General features: G+C 52.3%; 4 protein-coding genes across 10 annotated transcripts in view; 2 read left to right on the top strand and 2 right to left on the bottom strand.

The window, feature by feature from the left end:
• ATP5MC2 (ATP synthase membrane subunit c locus 2) overlaps positions 1–12,407 on the top strand; it is a 497,231-nt gene that overhangs the window by 134,175 nt on the left and 350,649 nt on the right. The gene's annotated exons all lie outside the window — the stretch shown is intronic.
• CALCOCO1 (calcium binding and coiled-coil domain 1) overlaps positions 1–12,407 on the top strand; it is a 394,782-nt gene that overhangs the window by 79,276 nt on the left and 303,099 nt on the right. The gene's annotated exons all lie outside the window — the stretch shown is intronic.
• Positions 1–12,407, bottom strand: part of HNRNPA1 (heterogeneous nuclear ribonucleoprotein A1) — a 414,942-nt gene that overhangs the window by 276,971 nt on the left and 125,564 nt on the right. The gene's annotated exons all lie outside the window — the stretch shown is intronic.
• HOXC8 (homeobox C8) lies at positions 3,876–7,136 on the bottom strand. The gene is made up of 2 exons (XM_050749034.1): positions 6,488–7,136; positions 3,876–5,121 (listed from the first exon to the last, which is right to left on the bottom strand). The coding sequence occupies exons 1-2, from the start codon at positions 6,921–6,923 to the stop codon at positions 4,829–4,831; spliced, it is 729 nt and encodes a 242-aa protein (XP_050604991.1). The 5' UTR covers positions 6,924–7,136; the 3' UTR covers positions 3,876–4,828.

Below are 12,407 nucleotides of genomic sequence, written 5' to 3'. Positions count from 1 at the left end.
CTTCTAGGACCCTCAAAACGACCCTCATCCCGGGGTCCCTTTCTTAGAGAGAAAAACATTTTTCCCCAAGACCATCCCTAGTTTCACTTCCCAGTTCAAATGGTGGCTTACTTGGAATCTTTTTACAATTAAAAATAAAATTAAAGCCCAAGATCTTGGTCTCTACTTCCTTTTTGTGGGGAGGGGTGCAAGGCAGTAAGCCTTTTAGATTGCCCACACCCACCTGCCTTTCTCAGAAAAATTTTCTGATTCAGTGTCTGGGCAGCTGGGATGTACTACCGAGGCCTGAAAAAATAACCTTTTACTGCCCTGAATTCCACCTTCTGTGCTAAAATTTCGAGCAGCCTGTTTTTCCAGACCCATAATTTTGAAGGTGAATCCAGAATAAATTCCCCCATAGAGACTATTTGCCGGGGGAGGGGTTGCAGCCAGGTCACTCTCCCTACGGGCTGGAGATTTGAAGGCCAGCAGCTCTCCACTTGGTCCCGCATCAAGCTGGCATGGGAATCTCAATGGCTGGGTGCCTCTCCCCGGACCAAGAGGGGATACCTCATGCCTTCCCCAAACTTCCTCCATAGTAAGCAAAACAGTTCCCTAGGCCGGATGCAGGGACCTCGTTTCTTTTTACAAACCCACCCATAAATTTTATAACAGGTAGTTAAAAATTACGACAAGGAAGCGCTGGCCCAGCTTTTCACAATGGGCAGCAGGGGGAATGGGACGGCGCTGCGGGCAGCTCACCGGAAATTTCACTTCTAGACTGTGGCACAACCTGTCCTGAGTTCTCCCTAATTGGGGCGGGGTAACTTTCCCAGCCAGCAGGCAGTCACTGGGGCATCTTATCTGGGGAAGATAAGACTGGGGAGACCAAACCACTTGCCTATCCGAGGGTCCCTCAAAGAGCCCTTCAGGACGCTCGCTACCTCTCTCACCCACCCCCAGATCTCTTGCAGGTCCGCACCTTCCTTTGCTTACACAATGAGGGAGTGGGGAAGAAAAAAAATTTAATGCAGAGAAACGAATTTGCCCCCCAACTTAATAGCTGCATTATTCTATCTCTACGGTTGAGATTAGAATAATAAATTCAAGGAGCAATGAGCGAGATGCTTCAACTCAGCATTCTGAAAGATACTATTTTTCACAAATCACAAATAGCTTTCGGAAGCCACTTTGATTGGCTAATAAAAAAGTAAAGAATGGGAGAGAAAGTCCTATCTGCAGCAGCCGAATGGTCCTCATTCCGGTAATGGGACGGCGGGAGCATTTGGGAGGACGCGATTCTAAAGAGAGCGCATCCCGCTCACAATTATGTTCCCCCATAAAACGGGTTTTTACCTCCTTTTCTTTACAAACGAGAAAACAGAGGCTGTGGGCAGGAAGGGTAGGGGAGAGGGTACTTCATGAGGCAGTGGCTGGGGCTTCCTCGGCTTAGCCCTCCCCATGCCTGGCATCTCGAGTAAAGCCGGGCGCCAGACGCACCCCGCCCTCCGACGCGCCGGGCTTGGGGCCACGGACATTGCTGAGCAGGACAAGGGATGAATGGGACATTTGGTGTGGGGAAAAGGTGGCAAGGCCCTTCGGAGCCATTTAATGCTGGGTTCATCCCACTAGGCTACTGGGCCGGATATTTTTATTAACAGCAATCATAATTCCACGTTTAAAAACGAAACGGAACCTCGGCCGTCCCTCGGAGTATGGAGGACACGCCTGTGGGAAGGCCCGAGGTCGGAGCGAAATGCTCTCTTTTCTGGCCTCCCTGGTGGGTAGCCGGTGTTTCCCACTGAGAACAGGGTTACCTGGCTGGTGCCGCTGCTCACAGCAGGGACCCCGGGTTAGGGTAGATTTCTCGGAGCTCCTATTCAAAGCTGCCCCAGCTGCCTACAGCGTGTGCTTCCAATTCACAGCCTTTCTCGGGCTGCAGGAGTCCCCTGTGAAGGAAGTCCGACTCAATTCTGTACTCAGGCCAGATTTGCAGGCCAGATTTGCGTGGGGGCCAGTGACTGGGACCCGGGTGAAATTACACAAAACAAGAGTTGGCCTGGGCCTAGGTCTGGGAAAATCATTGACCAGGAGCTAGATAGATGAGGGGTAGGGAGGAGGGGTGGGGAGAGAGAGAGAGAGAGAGAGAGAGAGAGAGAGAGTGGTGGGAGAAGAAGAAGCAGAAGCAGAAACAGAAGAAGAAGAAGGAGGAGGAGGAGGAGGAGGAAGAGGAGGATGGAGAGAAGAGAAGAGAAGAGAAGAGAAGAGAAGAGAGAAGAGAAGAGAAGAGAAGAGGAAAGAAAGAAAATCTGGCCTCAAAAATATTTCAGCCTTTGGGGGTCTGGTTTTTAAGACCAGAAGATCCCTCCCCTCCCTTTTCCCCTCTCCTGACTGAGTCAGAAGACTTGTATCTCTGGAATTTGGGATTATTTGACCAGAATCTTATTGGCATAAACAGAATTTTTAAGTCTAGGACTCTCCAGAGAGAAGTGAGAGACCCTTCTACCCTCTGGGTCCCTGAGCCTTCAATTCTTCATTTTGGGGAATGAAGATACCAGTAAAGATTCCCTCGTACCCCGCTGTGGCTGGGGTGGCAGGCTGTCCACTCAGCAGGCCCATCCTCCAGGCAAATGGCCCACACTATGGGGGATGGGTAACCTGCCCAATTGTCAAGGTGAAGCAGGGAGTGGACTTTAAACAGCCTGAACAGAAGTTGGAGTGCACACAAGCAGGCTGAATGACAGTGATGACAATCCTCCTGTACAGAGGATTGAATTTGAATTTCAGGATGTGGGCTCAGGCTTGTCACCTACAAACTCACTTACTTTCCCCTTCCTTTCTCCTCTCCTTCAGGCTTAAGCTTCCTCATCCTCCATTCTTAGCATCTCCCATCTTCAGGCATCTTCAGGCAAGCCCTGCAGACAGGCCAGCCAGTTGCCTTGAGCCTCACACATTCCCACCTGGTTCACTATTCTAGTGCTGGGTGCTGGGTGCTAAGGTCTGGCCACAAGGGGCATGTGGAGATCAGAAGGAACCCCACTATCACATTCTCAGCCCCAGACCCTGGAAGAAAAAGTCATAGTTGCATAGGGCAGATTCTTTGTTTGGGCCCAGCCCAGGGCTGAGGAGGAGGAGGGTGGATGAGTGAGGAAATCTTTCTTCCCACTGGGATCCTGGCATCTGGAAACCCACTTTGTTTGGAGCCAAGATTCCCCCAAGGGCATACCTATAGACTCCTTCTTCTCTCAACCGATGGACTGTTCCTCTTCCTCTTCTCAATCCCTCACCCCTTTCACCTTCCCTCCCAGGCCAGCATGCTTTCTCAATTCCCAGGCTTCTCTCCATATGAGTTTCTCAACCCCAAAGCCAGAGCAGTGAAGGAGACCATTTCCAGAGAGCTAGACAGGGGGATAAGGAGGGAGACAGTAGAGAACGGGGAAGAGCTATGGAGAAAAAGCAAGTCATTCCAGCTTCTATTATTATTATTTTTTTTTTATTATGACTCACGTATACAATACAAAGTACTTGGACAAGGAACAGGGCTGTCAGGACACAAAATCTACATTCATAGCTGGACATAAAGACAAATGACAAAAAATTATTATTATAGATATATTTTTAACGTTTTTTTTTCTTTCGAGCACGTTGCATAAACAGATAATTCAAGACAGAGTTAACTATACATTCAGTGCAATTTAGTTCTACTCTACTGGGGTTAGAAGCACAATAAAAGCGCACAGGACCGGCGGGCTAGGCAGTCTCAGTTGTTGGGTTTTCTTAGTGAAATAAGCAGCAACAAACGACAACAAAACCGCATTACGAATACTCTCAAAGCAGGATTTCTTCCTATAGGTAGTGATAAAATATGCTGGAGGTTTCTTTCTTTCTTTTTTTGGTTTTTATTTTTTTCTCTTTTTTTCTCCTATAGCAGGATTTTAAATTTTTTTCTCTTTTTCTTTTTCAAGATTATTGCAGGTTCCCTTTAGGTAGTACATTAAAGATTTATTATTATTATTATTTTCATGATTATGGTGATTTCTGAGCACTAACACTAATGTAGCTCAGAGGAAGCCGGGCCCAACAGAACAGAAATCAAACAGCGAAGGAGAGGAAGGCATGGGCCCGAGTGACCATGGGATGGTTAGGTAGGATTTTAGAGGCGACTGCAGGCTCCTATCTACCCTTCTGGAAATGTGGGGAGGGGAAAGACCCACATCTCCTTCAGGTTTCCATCAGGTTCCTAGAGAAAGTCAAGGGGGTTTTTCTAAGCAGGGCCCTGGGGAGGGGGAGGGGATATTCCTTGCTTTTTTCCTTATTTCTTTACATTTGTCTTCCTTTCCTTCCTTTCCTTTCTTCATTTTTTTGTCCTTTCCTTTTTTAAAAAAGTACATCTAGTACACTAGCCTTAGCATAAAAACAAAACCACAAGTTCTCTTCTGCGTTTCAAGGGGGCTCCCCTCTAAAATAAATACCAGAGAAGCAGAGAGGTGGGAGTGTGGCAAGAGACAGACCCAGGAGCACGGAGGCCAGGTCTCAGACCTTAAAATCCAGGAACGACTCAGAAGGGTGGGGGCAGGGACAAGTGTGTGGGGGGCAAGGAGTGAGACAGAGAGTCCGAACTTTTTGCTGTGTCTCGGTCTCCCCCCTCCAGCCCCCAAACAAATAAAGAAGGGGGAAGTCCAAAGGTAATAAAACCAGAGCTGCAAGTATCTGACAGGTAGTTAGAGTTGTGAGTGTCATTCTATTCTCTATAAAAGCAAATGACAGTCGTAAACTTCTCAATTTATCTGCTACCATAAAACGAAACTTCAAGGGAGTTGCTAAAGGTGGGGGGGTCTCTCTTTTTTGCTTAGTCCTTATTTTCTTCCTTTTCCTCCTCTTCTTTCTCCTCTTCCTCATTTCCTTCTTCCTCCACCTTCTCCTCATCTCGGGCTCCCGGCAGTTTATCCTTGTTGTTCTCCTTTTTCCACTTCATCCTTCGGTTCTGGAACCAGATCTTCACTTGTCTCTCGGTCAGTCCCAGGGCATGAGAGACTTCAATCCGACGCTTTCGTGTCAAATAAGGATTAAAGAGAAACTCCTTTTCTAGTTCCAAGGTCTGATACCGGCTGTAAGTTTGCCGTCCACTGCGCCTCCCCGGAGCTGGACAGAAGAAAACCCCAGTCTGATTACATTTGGGTGGGGGCTCGGTTTTCCCTCGCCACTCTTCCTCCTCTAAACTCCCCTCTCTGATGTCCTGTTCTCAGTTCTCCTCCCCTCTATGGAAAAGGCTAGAGCAGAAGGCAGACAAGGGCAGGAAAGTTGGGGGATTGTTTTGGTTTGGCTTCACCTTGGGAGGTGGGGTGGGGGTGGGGACTGGGGTCTGTTTGGAAACTGGGGCCTTTCAGGGGCTGGGGGAGACCTGTAGAATCCCCCCCACTAGGCCTGTAATTCTAGGAAGTGGCCTTTGCAGCTTTGTTTACAAGTGCAGCATGGCATTTAGTGAGCAAGGCTGGGGACGGAGTGCTTCCAAAAGAAAGGAAAAAAAGCTGTGGGTAAAGAAGAGGGGCTCTGCCCACTGCCCTCTGCTTTTCTCTCTCTGCCTAATGCTTTTCCAATACGAAAAATAATTGATCTACTGGAATGTATCACTGCTCCGCCTGATTGCTAACTGGAGACCAGCAAATAAATCATGGGCCATCCCCCCCGGAACTTGTCGCTTTATAGCTTCCCCCTGTACTTCGAAATTGGGCCATGAGGGGCCACCCTTGGAGGGGCTCATGACCTGAGCTACTCTGCAGGTCTCAGGGAGACCCCATAAGTCCTTGATTGGGGGGCTGGCTAGGGTTTTCTGGAGCTCAGGGACCCCTAATCTCCATGGCCCCTCTCCTTTTGAGCATTCTTTTTTTCCCCCTCCTGTCGGGCTCCCCTGTCTTCTCCCAACTGGGGGAAGTACAGAAAAGTTGGGGTAGTGGCCCTCAGGCTGTTTCTCTGAGAGGAGGCTGTGGGTGCCCTAGAGAGCCAGAGAGCCTGTCCTTTGAGTCTCACCACTCTCTGGCTAGGGCAGAGAAACAGGGGTCTCCCTTTGCCCCAAGACAGCCTGGCCACTGTCCTGGACTCCAGGCTCCCTGCCTCTGGAGAAACTGGTTCGTTCCAAAGGCTGACAATCTCAGGGTACTCAGGGTACCATTCCCAGCCACCTCCCCAACTTTGACTTTAGAGACGGGGAGTGCGAGAGTCAGAGAAAGACAGACAGACAGAGATGGAGAAAACGATTTTTAACCCTTTGTAGCCACACACCAGCTTTCCCCCACCTTCACCCCAATCCCCTAAATGTTCTAGGCACCCCCTCCCTGCCCCGCCCCAGCGGAGCCTTCCCAACCTCGAGAAACCCACCCAGGCACGGGGGTGTGGCGGGAGAGACCCCAAAGCCAGGAGAAAAAGAGAGGGCAGACAAAAAGGAGGCGAGGGAGGGGGGGAAAACCCCGGAGCGCGGGAGACCAAGGGGGAAAGAGAAAAGGCTTCTCACCGTGGGGTCTCATCCATGGAAACATGAGGCTGGGAGACGAGTTTTGATTTAAGTGGCCTTGTCCTTCGCTACTGTTAGTGTTGGCGGAGGATTTACAGTCGGGATATTGCACCACGCTCGCCTCTTGCTGAGCCCCATAAAGGGACTGTCTGGGGAGCGCCTCGTAGCCATAGAATTTGGAGGCGTCTCCGTGGCAGCTAAGCGAGCACGGGTTCTGCTGATAGCCTGAGTTGGAGATGCCGGAGGTGCCGTGGTGGAAGAAGTCTTGGACGTGGTGCGAAGCGTGCTGGAAGCCGGGCGCCGAGCCGCCGGGCCCGTACACCAGCGCATGGCTCCTGCCCACGCTCTGAGGGAACCGGCAGTCGTAATAGGCCGGTTCCAGGGACTCGCCGCCTTTGTATTTGGAGAACAGGGGGTTGACGAAGTAGGAGCTCATGCTGGGTACATGAAAACCCGCGGCCCCCTCCCCTCTGGCTCGCGACTACTCCGCCCGGTACCCCCGAAACTCCCCCTCCCCCCGGGACCAAACCCCAGGCCGGCTGGCTCCCCGGGACTGGGCTGGGCTGGTGGGCTGGGGGCTGGGCAGGTTAGGGGCGCCTCGGTGCTGAGCTCGGCCGGCTCAGCAGAGCTCCCGGGGCTGGGGCGCGGGCGGCGGCGGCGGGCAGCGAGCGGGCGGCGGCGGCGACGGCGCTCCTCACTGTCGGTAGGTAGAGCTCGCGCTCTCTCACTTAGCTCTTTCCTTTAACAGCCCAGGCGAATTCCTCAGACTCCCGGCGGTGGCGGCGCTTACACGCGATTCGCGTTCATCAATCCACGACATGAAGACAGGCGAGAGAGAGAGAGAGAGAGAGAGAGAGAGAGAGAGAGAGAGAAGAGAGAGAGAGAGAGATGGTGGGGGTTGAGGGGTACGGGGCTGGGGGGACCTGGAGGAAGGGGAGGGGAGGAGAGGGGGAGGGATGGGGGTGTGTGGTGTGTGTAGGGGGCTGGTGAGCCAGCCCCAGCTAATGGCTGGGGCCAGCTTTTCCAGGGTACGAATTTAGATGTGAAGGTGCCTCTCGCCCCCAACCTCGCTTCTCTTTTCCTTCTTCTCAGAGAGAGAGAGACACCTGAGCCATCAGGTCAACCCAGGTTACCTCAACAGGTATAAGACCTCCAAGGGGATGAATACCTGCAAGCCAGAGCAGGGCCCCTAACCCAAAAGATGGGCTCCCTAGGGGGGTCCCTAAGTCTGGAGACTTTCAGAAGGAACAAGCACACCATACCCCTAAATACTTCGGGCATCAGACCCTCCATCCCCTGGCCCCTCCCCAGGGTCCAAATCTGTTCTGTCTTCTTCCTTCGATCCCGGAGACTCTCTTGCTACCTGCTATGGGTAGAGGAGAGGGTCAGAGGCGGTGGGGCTGGGGAAAACTCCATATACCCAGTCAGGGCCACACTGCCCTTTCAGACACCAGCCCCTGCACGGAGCAGGAAACCCAGGCAATGGCCACAAGCTTGGCTAGGGGCTCTGAGAGCAAAGCTGCTTATGGAGACTAAAAGGAAAGGGCAGCTGGGTGTCCCTGGCTTCTAGTTGGGCTGATTCAGGACATTTCTTCTTAGGAGACTATTTGCATCTGAGTTGAAGGGGACTGGAGCAGGCCTCTTACTTGTCCCCACATACCCCCATGCCAGAGGAAATGCCAGCTCAGCCTGGTGGGGCCCCTGGCTTCACTGCAGCCCCCTCGTCCCCAGGCAGGTTGCCCAGGCCAGGATGTGGATGGAAACTGTCAACAGACACTCTTTAAATATTTATCCACACTTTCTCTGGAGGGTTCCCCCACCCCAAGACTGAATACATTTAAGTTAATTCTAATGGATTAAAGAACCTCAGTCCATCAGCACCCTTCTTTGGCCATAAGTGTGTACAGTGATTTGGGCTTAACACAGATAGAGAGAAAAAGGGAGAAAGTGAGAATACATGCGTGTTGTGTGCATACAAATGAAAAAGATGAATAAGAATTATTTTTCCAGTCCTCTCCCTCACTAGTGTGTGAGGCTGTTACACCCAGGAAATCCTGGAGCACACTCAGGACACACACGCACTGTACGTGCTGCTTCTCACCCTGAGACACATCAAGTCCATGCTCAGTGTAAACTAGCACACACATGCCTGGAAGCATCCTTGCCACCTCATAGACACTGTACGCACATGTGCACACCCAGGCACACATGCACACATGCCTGACAAACACAGATGAATCTTTAGGTCTTTGCATTATGAAAACAAAATGCTACCTGTTTTTCTTCCACATCCTGGGGGTTTCAGGGTTGGATGAGGAAGGAGGTGGTTAGGCAACCAGATCTTTTCCTTCCTCATCCGGAGCCCAGCTCTGGAGATGGAAAAAGGAATGGCGGTTCAGGGCAGGATGGTTTAGAGAGAATGAACACCTCCCCCCACCCAACCCAGTCCCTCTATTATCTAACTAATTGCTGGGGAAATGGCCACTCTCTGTCAAATTCCCGAAGGAGATTCACTGGTGCAGGCTGCAAGAGCTCCTTCCAGGATCCCCTGCATTCGGGGAATCCCACCCCCATATCAGGAGCTGCCCAAACTCTTAGACACCCGGAACTCTGGCATTGGAGCAGAGGAGGGAAGGGTCAGAAGAGGGCTGTGCCAGGGCTGCAGGCCTCCCTAGGGTCCAGAACAGTGGGAGTCAGGACAGGGCGTCTCTACCCCTACCACAGCTCCCTTCAGCTTTGGTTCCAGTCCTGCCTTTTCTGAGCCTGCTCTTCGGGTGCTGCGATGAACAGAGTGGACTCTGGGCTCCCAACATCTGGGTCACTGGAGACTGTCATAAATACTTTCTCTTCCCAGCCTGGAAAAAGGAGGCCCAGAGGGCTGGATCCGCTCTGGGGCCTGCGCCTTATCATTTGGGGGGGGGGGATATTTCGACATTTTATGGTCCAGCGAAAACCCTGCCAGAGAGCTATTCTTCCGGGCCTTTGTGTCTTGGAATGCGACTGTCCCGAGTGTGCCGCCACCGCCGCCTGCCCGGAGAGCCACCAGTCCCGCAACCCCTGGCCGGACTTGGTTTCCCCTTTTAGGGGTCCCCGCCATTCTTTCATTTGTTTGTTTGCTTTCTTTTACACGTTATCTGGTTTATTTCGCTCCCCGAGCCTGGAAATGAACCGAAAGCAGCCATCCTCGCCGAGGCCGTCTCTGTCCCTCTCCCCGAGGCCTGCACCGCCCTCATAGGTACCACGGATTTATGTTCGTTTGTCCGGGTCATTCTGCCTTTTTGTGTTAATTACTCGCTGCCTGCTTTGCACTTATCTCCTCCACAAAGCGATTATTTTTGATGCCTGCCCTCCTGAGCCTTCTAAGTCTGCTGCCAGAGCGAGGGCCCATCTCCCGCTGCCACTCGCGAATTATTTACACCTCGCAGGTGAGAGGATTGATTTGCTCAGAGTCAGTGGGGCCGGGCCGGCCGAGGCGCGGGGCCTTCTCGCAGCGGCTGCGGGCCGGGCCTCAAATGTCAGTGCGGCCAGGGCGGCCCGGGGCACGGCCGCCTCTATCATTGAGCAACAGCGCCACCTCGCGTCCATTTGCTCCAATGCAGTCCGACTGGGAAAAAGCTAACAGAGGTCCCAGGCTTGCCCCAAAGGTGGGAAGTGGGAGGAAGGAATCTCCAGATGGGTGCGCAGGAGAGAGATTCCCGGGAAGGGAGTTGCCCCAGGACTGCTGTTCTTTTGTTTTCTAAGTTCTTGAAATAAAACCTTGTGAAAGGTTCCACACTGTTTTCTCTTTTTGTTACCCTCCCTTCTCCAATTAAGAGACTCTAAGCAAAGCAACTACCGCGATCTATCCCCATTCAGGCGCATTTCTGGGCTTGGAACATCTCCGCGAACGCGGATGCACGCTCCGAGGCTCCCACGACCGCCTGCCCGCGGCGCGCACCCTAAAGTCCTCGCTCCTCTTACCCTGATGCTGGCCCCGCACCGACTATTCCACCGCCTCCTGCAGGACTTTGGGGTGGGACTCTGACTTCTCCAGGCTGTTTGACCCCTGGTTTGTAGCCCATCCCTCTCGCGCGCGCGCTCTCCACCTCTCCCTCTCAGCCAGTGAGGTCCTGTTCTCCGTGGGCCATAGACAAAACATTCCTATAATCCGATTTCAAAGGAAAGAGTGTCCACCTTATTTAAACCATAAAACAATTAAGCCCAGACGTCTAGCCAGCTCCGCGCTGCTGTTTTGTTCGGCCCCATTCAAAACCCAGAACAGGGAGACAAACAGCGCCATAAAAGTGGCATTTCGGGGCTGCGGAAATGTACCTATCCGCTGCCTTCCCAAGTGGAACAACCTTTAGGGTTTTGTGATTCTGACAAAGGAGCAGAGGAGAGGTGGGAGGGAAGGATTAGGGGAAGAGGGCGTTTGCTAGCCCCTCTCTACCCCCAGCTTTCATTTCTTTCCCCAGATGCAAGTTGTGTTGTTGTTTTAATTCGTAAATGATAGCGAATAAAAAATGTTTCCAATCCTGACCTGCAGGCTGGGCTGGGATTGAACAGTGGGCCGGGCCGGGTGGGCCTGCTCTGCATCCCATGATTTCCTCAGGGTCCTCCAAGCCCGCGGCCCTCCTTCCTGCCCGCAGTAAGGCCGCTCAGGCCGGCTGCAGGAAGCAGGCCGCGCTGATGGACGCTGAGGGGAGGCGACAGAGCCTGGGAGCAGGGGCGGGGTGGAAGCCCGGAAACGCCGCTCTCGGTCTGGAAGAGAAGCCCGCATCCCGGCGCTCCCGACCAGGGGAGAGAGGGGTGTCTTGGCCTCCACTGGGTGGGGAACAGGAGTCAGAGTTCCAGAACAGCAAAATGGCCAAAGAGAGGTGTGAAGAAGGAGAAAAACTATAGGCAAAGCATCTTTCAAATGGACCAAGAAAACAATGCTTCTGGAATTGGGCAGGCGGTCTCTTAAGCTTGAAAGAGGAGCTGGTGCTTCAGCGACTGCGAAGTCCCTTGTTGCGACTTGATTGCCCCCCACTATTATCGAAACAAAATTTTCACCCCTTCCTACCTTCCTCCAGTCACCGAAATTGGAGTTTTTAAATAGAAGGAGAGAGTAGGAGATTCAAATGATGGGGAAGGGGCTGGTCCCTACAAGTGTCTCACCATCCTGTAAGGTGATGCTACGGGGAGCAGCACATGGGCTGGGGTCTCTAATTATTTTTTCACGGAGGTATCCCCCAAATATTCAGAGCGATATCCTGCACCTTTGGCAGAATGGGCAGCTTGAGATATTAAAGGACTATATTTCAAACAGCCTGATTTTAATAGTTTCCAGATTGGGGGATTTCCGAGAAAGGGGGCGCTGGGCCGAGGCATACCCGCAGCTTGTGTCTGCTTCTGATTAGCAGATTAAAACTGCTGGTTCTAGGAAGGCGCTCTGGGGTGCAGTACAGTCGATCAGCCCCACTGGGCTGTTACACACACATCCCCACACCTTTGCGCTTGGGATCCCACAGCCACCAGGGAGCACCCACTCCTGACTAATCTCTGGCCAGCTTCCTTGGGCCTTGGGCACACCATCTCCCAGAAATGCTGCAGCTGCACAGCATGACCCAGTCACCCCTAGACAAACATTCAAACTAAATAACAGAGTAGGGGAGACAGAGATTGGGAAGAAAAGAACTAGGAGAAAGAGAGAAAGGAGCTGAGACTGCATTGAGAAGTAGAAACCATCTAATTCTGATTGTATTGGCTTTGCCATCTTTCTCCTCCCTTCCTTTTTTCCTTTCTTCCTTTTCTTTCCTCTCTCCTTCCATGTCCCGTCTCTTCTCTCTCACTCTCTGTTTTTCTTCTCTTTCTCCCACTGCAGTCCCCAGTGCCTGTCCTGCTCTCTGAGGCCTGCCTGGCCTTCCTACTAGTCGCACACCCCCTCCCAGCCTTTTTT

Source organism: Macaca thibetana, chromosome 11 (assembly GCF_024542745.1).
Source record: "Macaca thibetana thibetana isolate TM-01 chromosome 11, ASM2454274v1, whole genome shotgun sequence".
In the NCBI taxonomy this organism is placed as follows: Eukaryota; Metazoa; Chordata; class Mammalia; order Primates; family Cercopithecidae; genus Macaca; species Macaca thibetana.
Note: the sequence above shows the minus strand (reverse complement) of the source record. Positions and strands in the feature narration are given on the sequence as shown.

Excerpts from the sequence above, each read along its gene's own strand:
- HOXC8 (XM_050749034.1), bottom strand. The coding sequence starts at position 6,923 with ATGAGCTCCTACTTCGTCAACCCCCTGTTCTCCAAATACAAAGGCGGC. Across the intron at positions 5,122-6,487 it reads TCCATGGATGAGACCCCACG|CTCCGGGGAGGCGCAGTGGA; the intron begins GTGAGAAGCCTT and ends TCTTCTGTCCAG.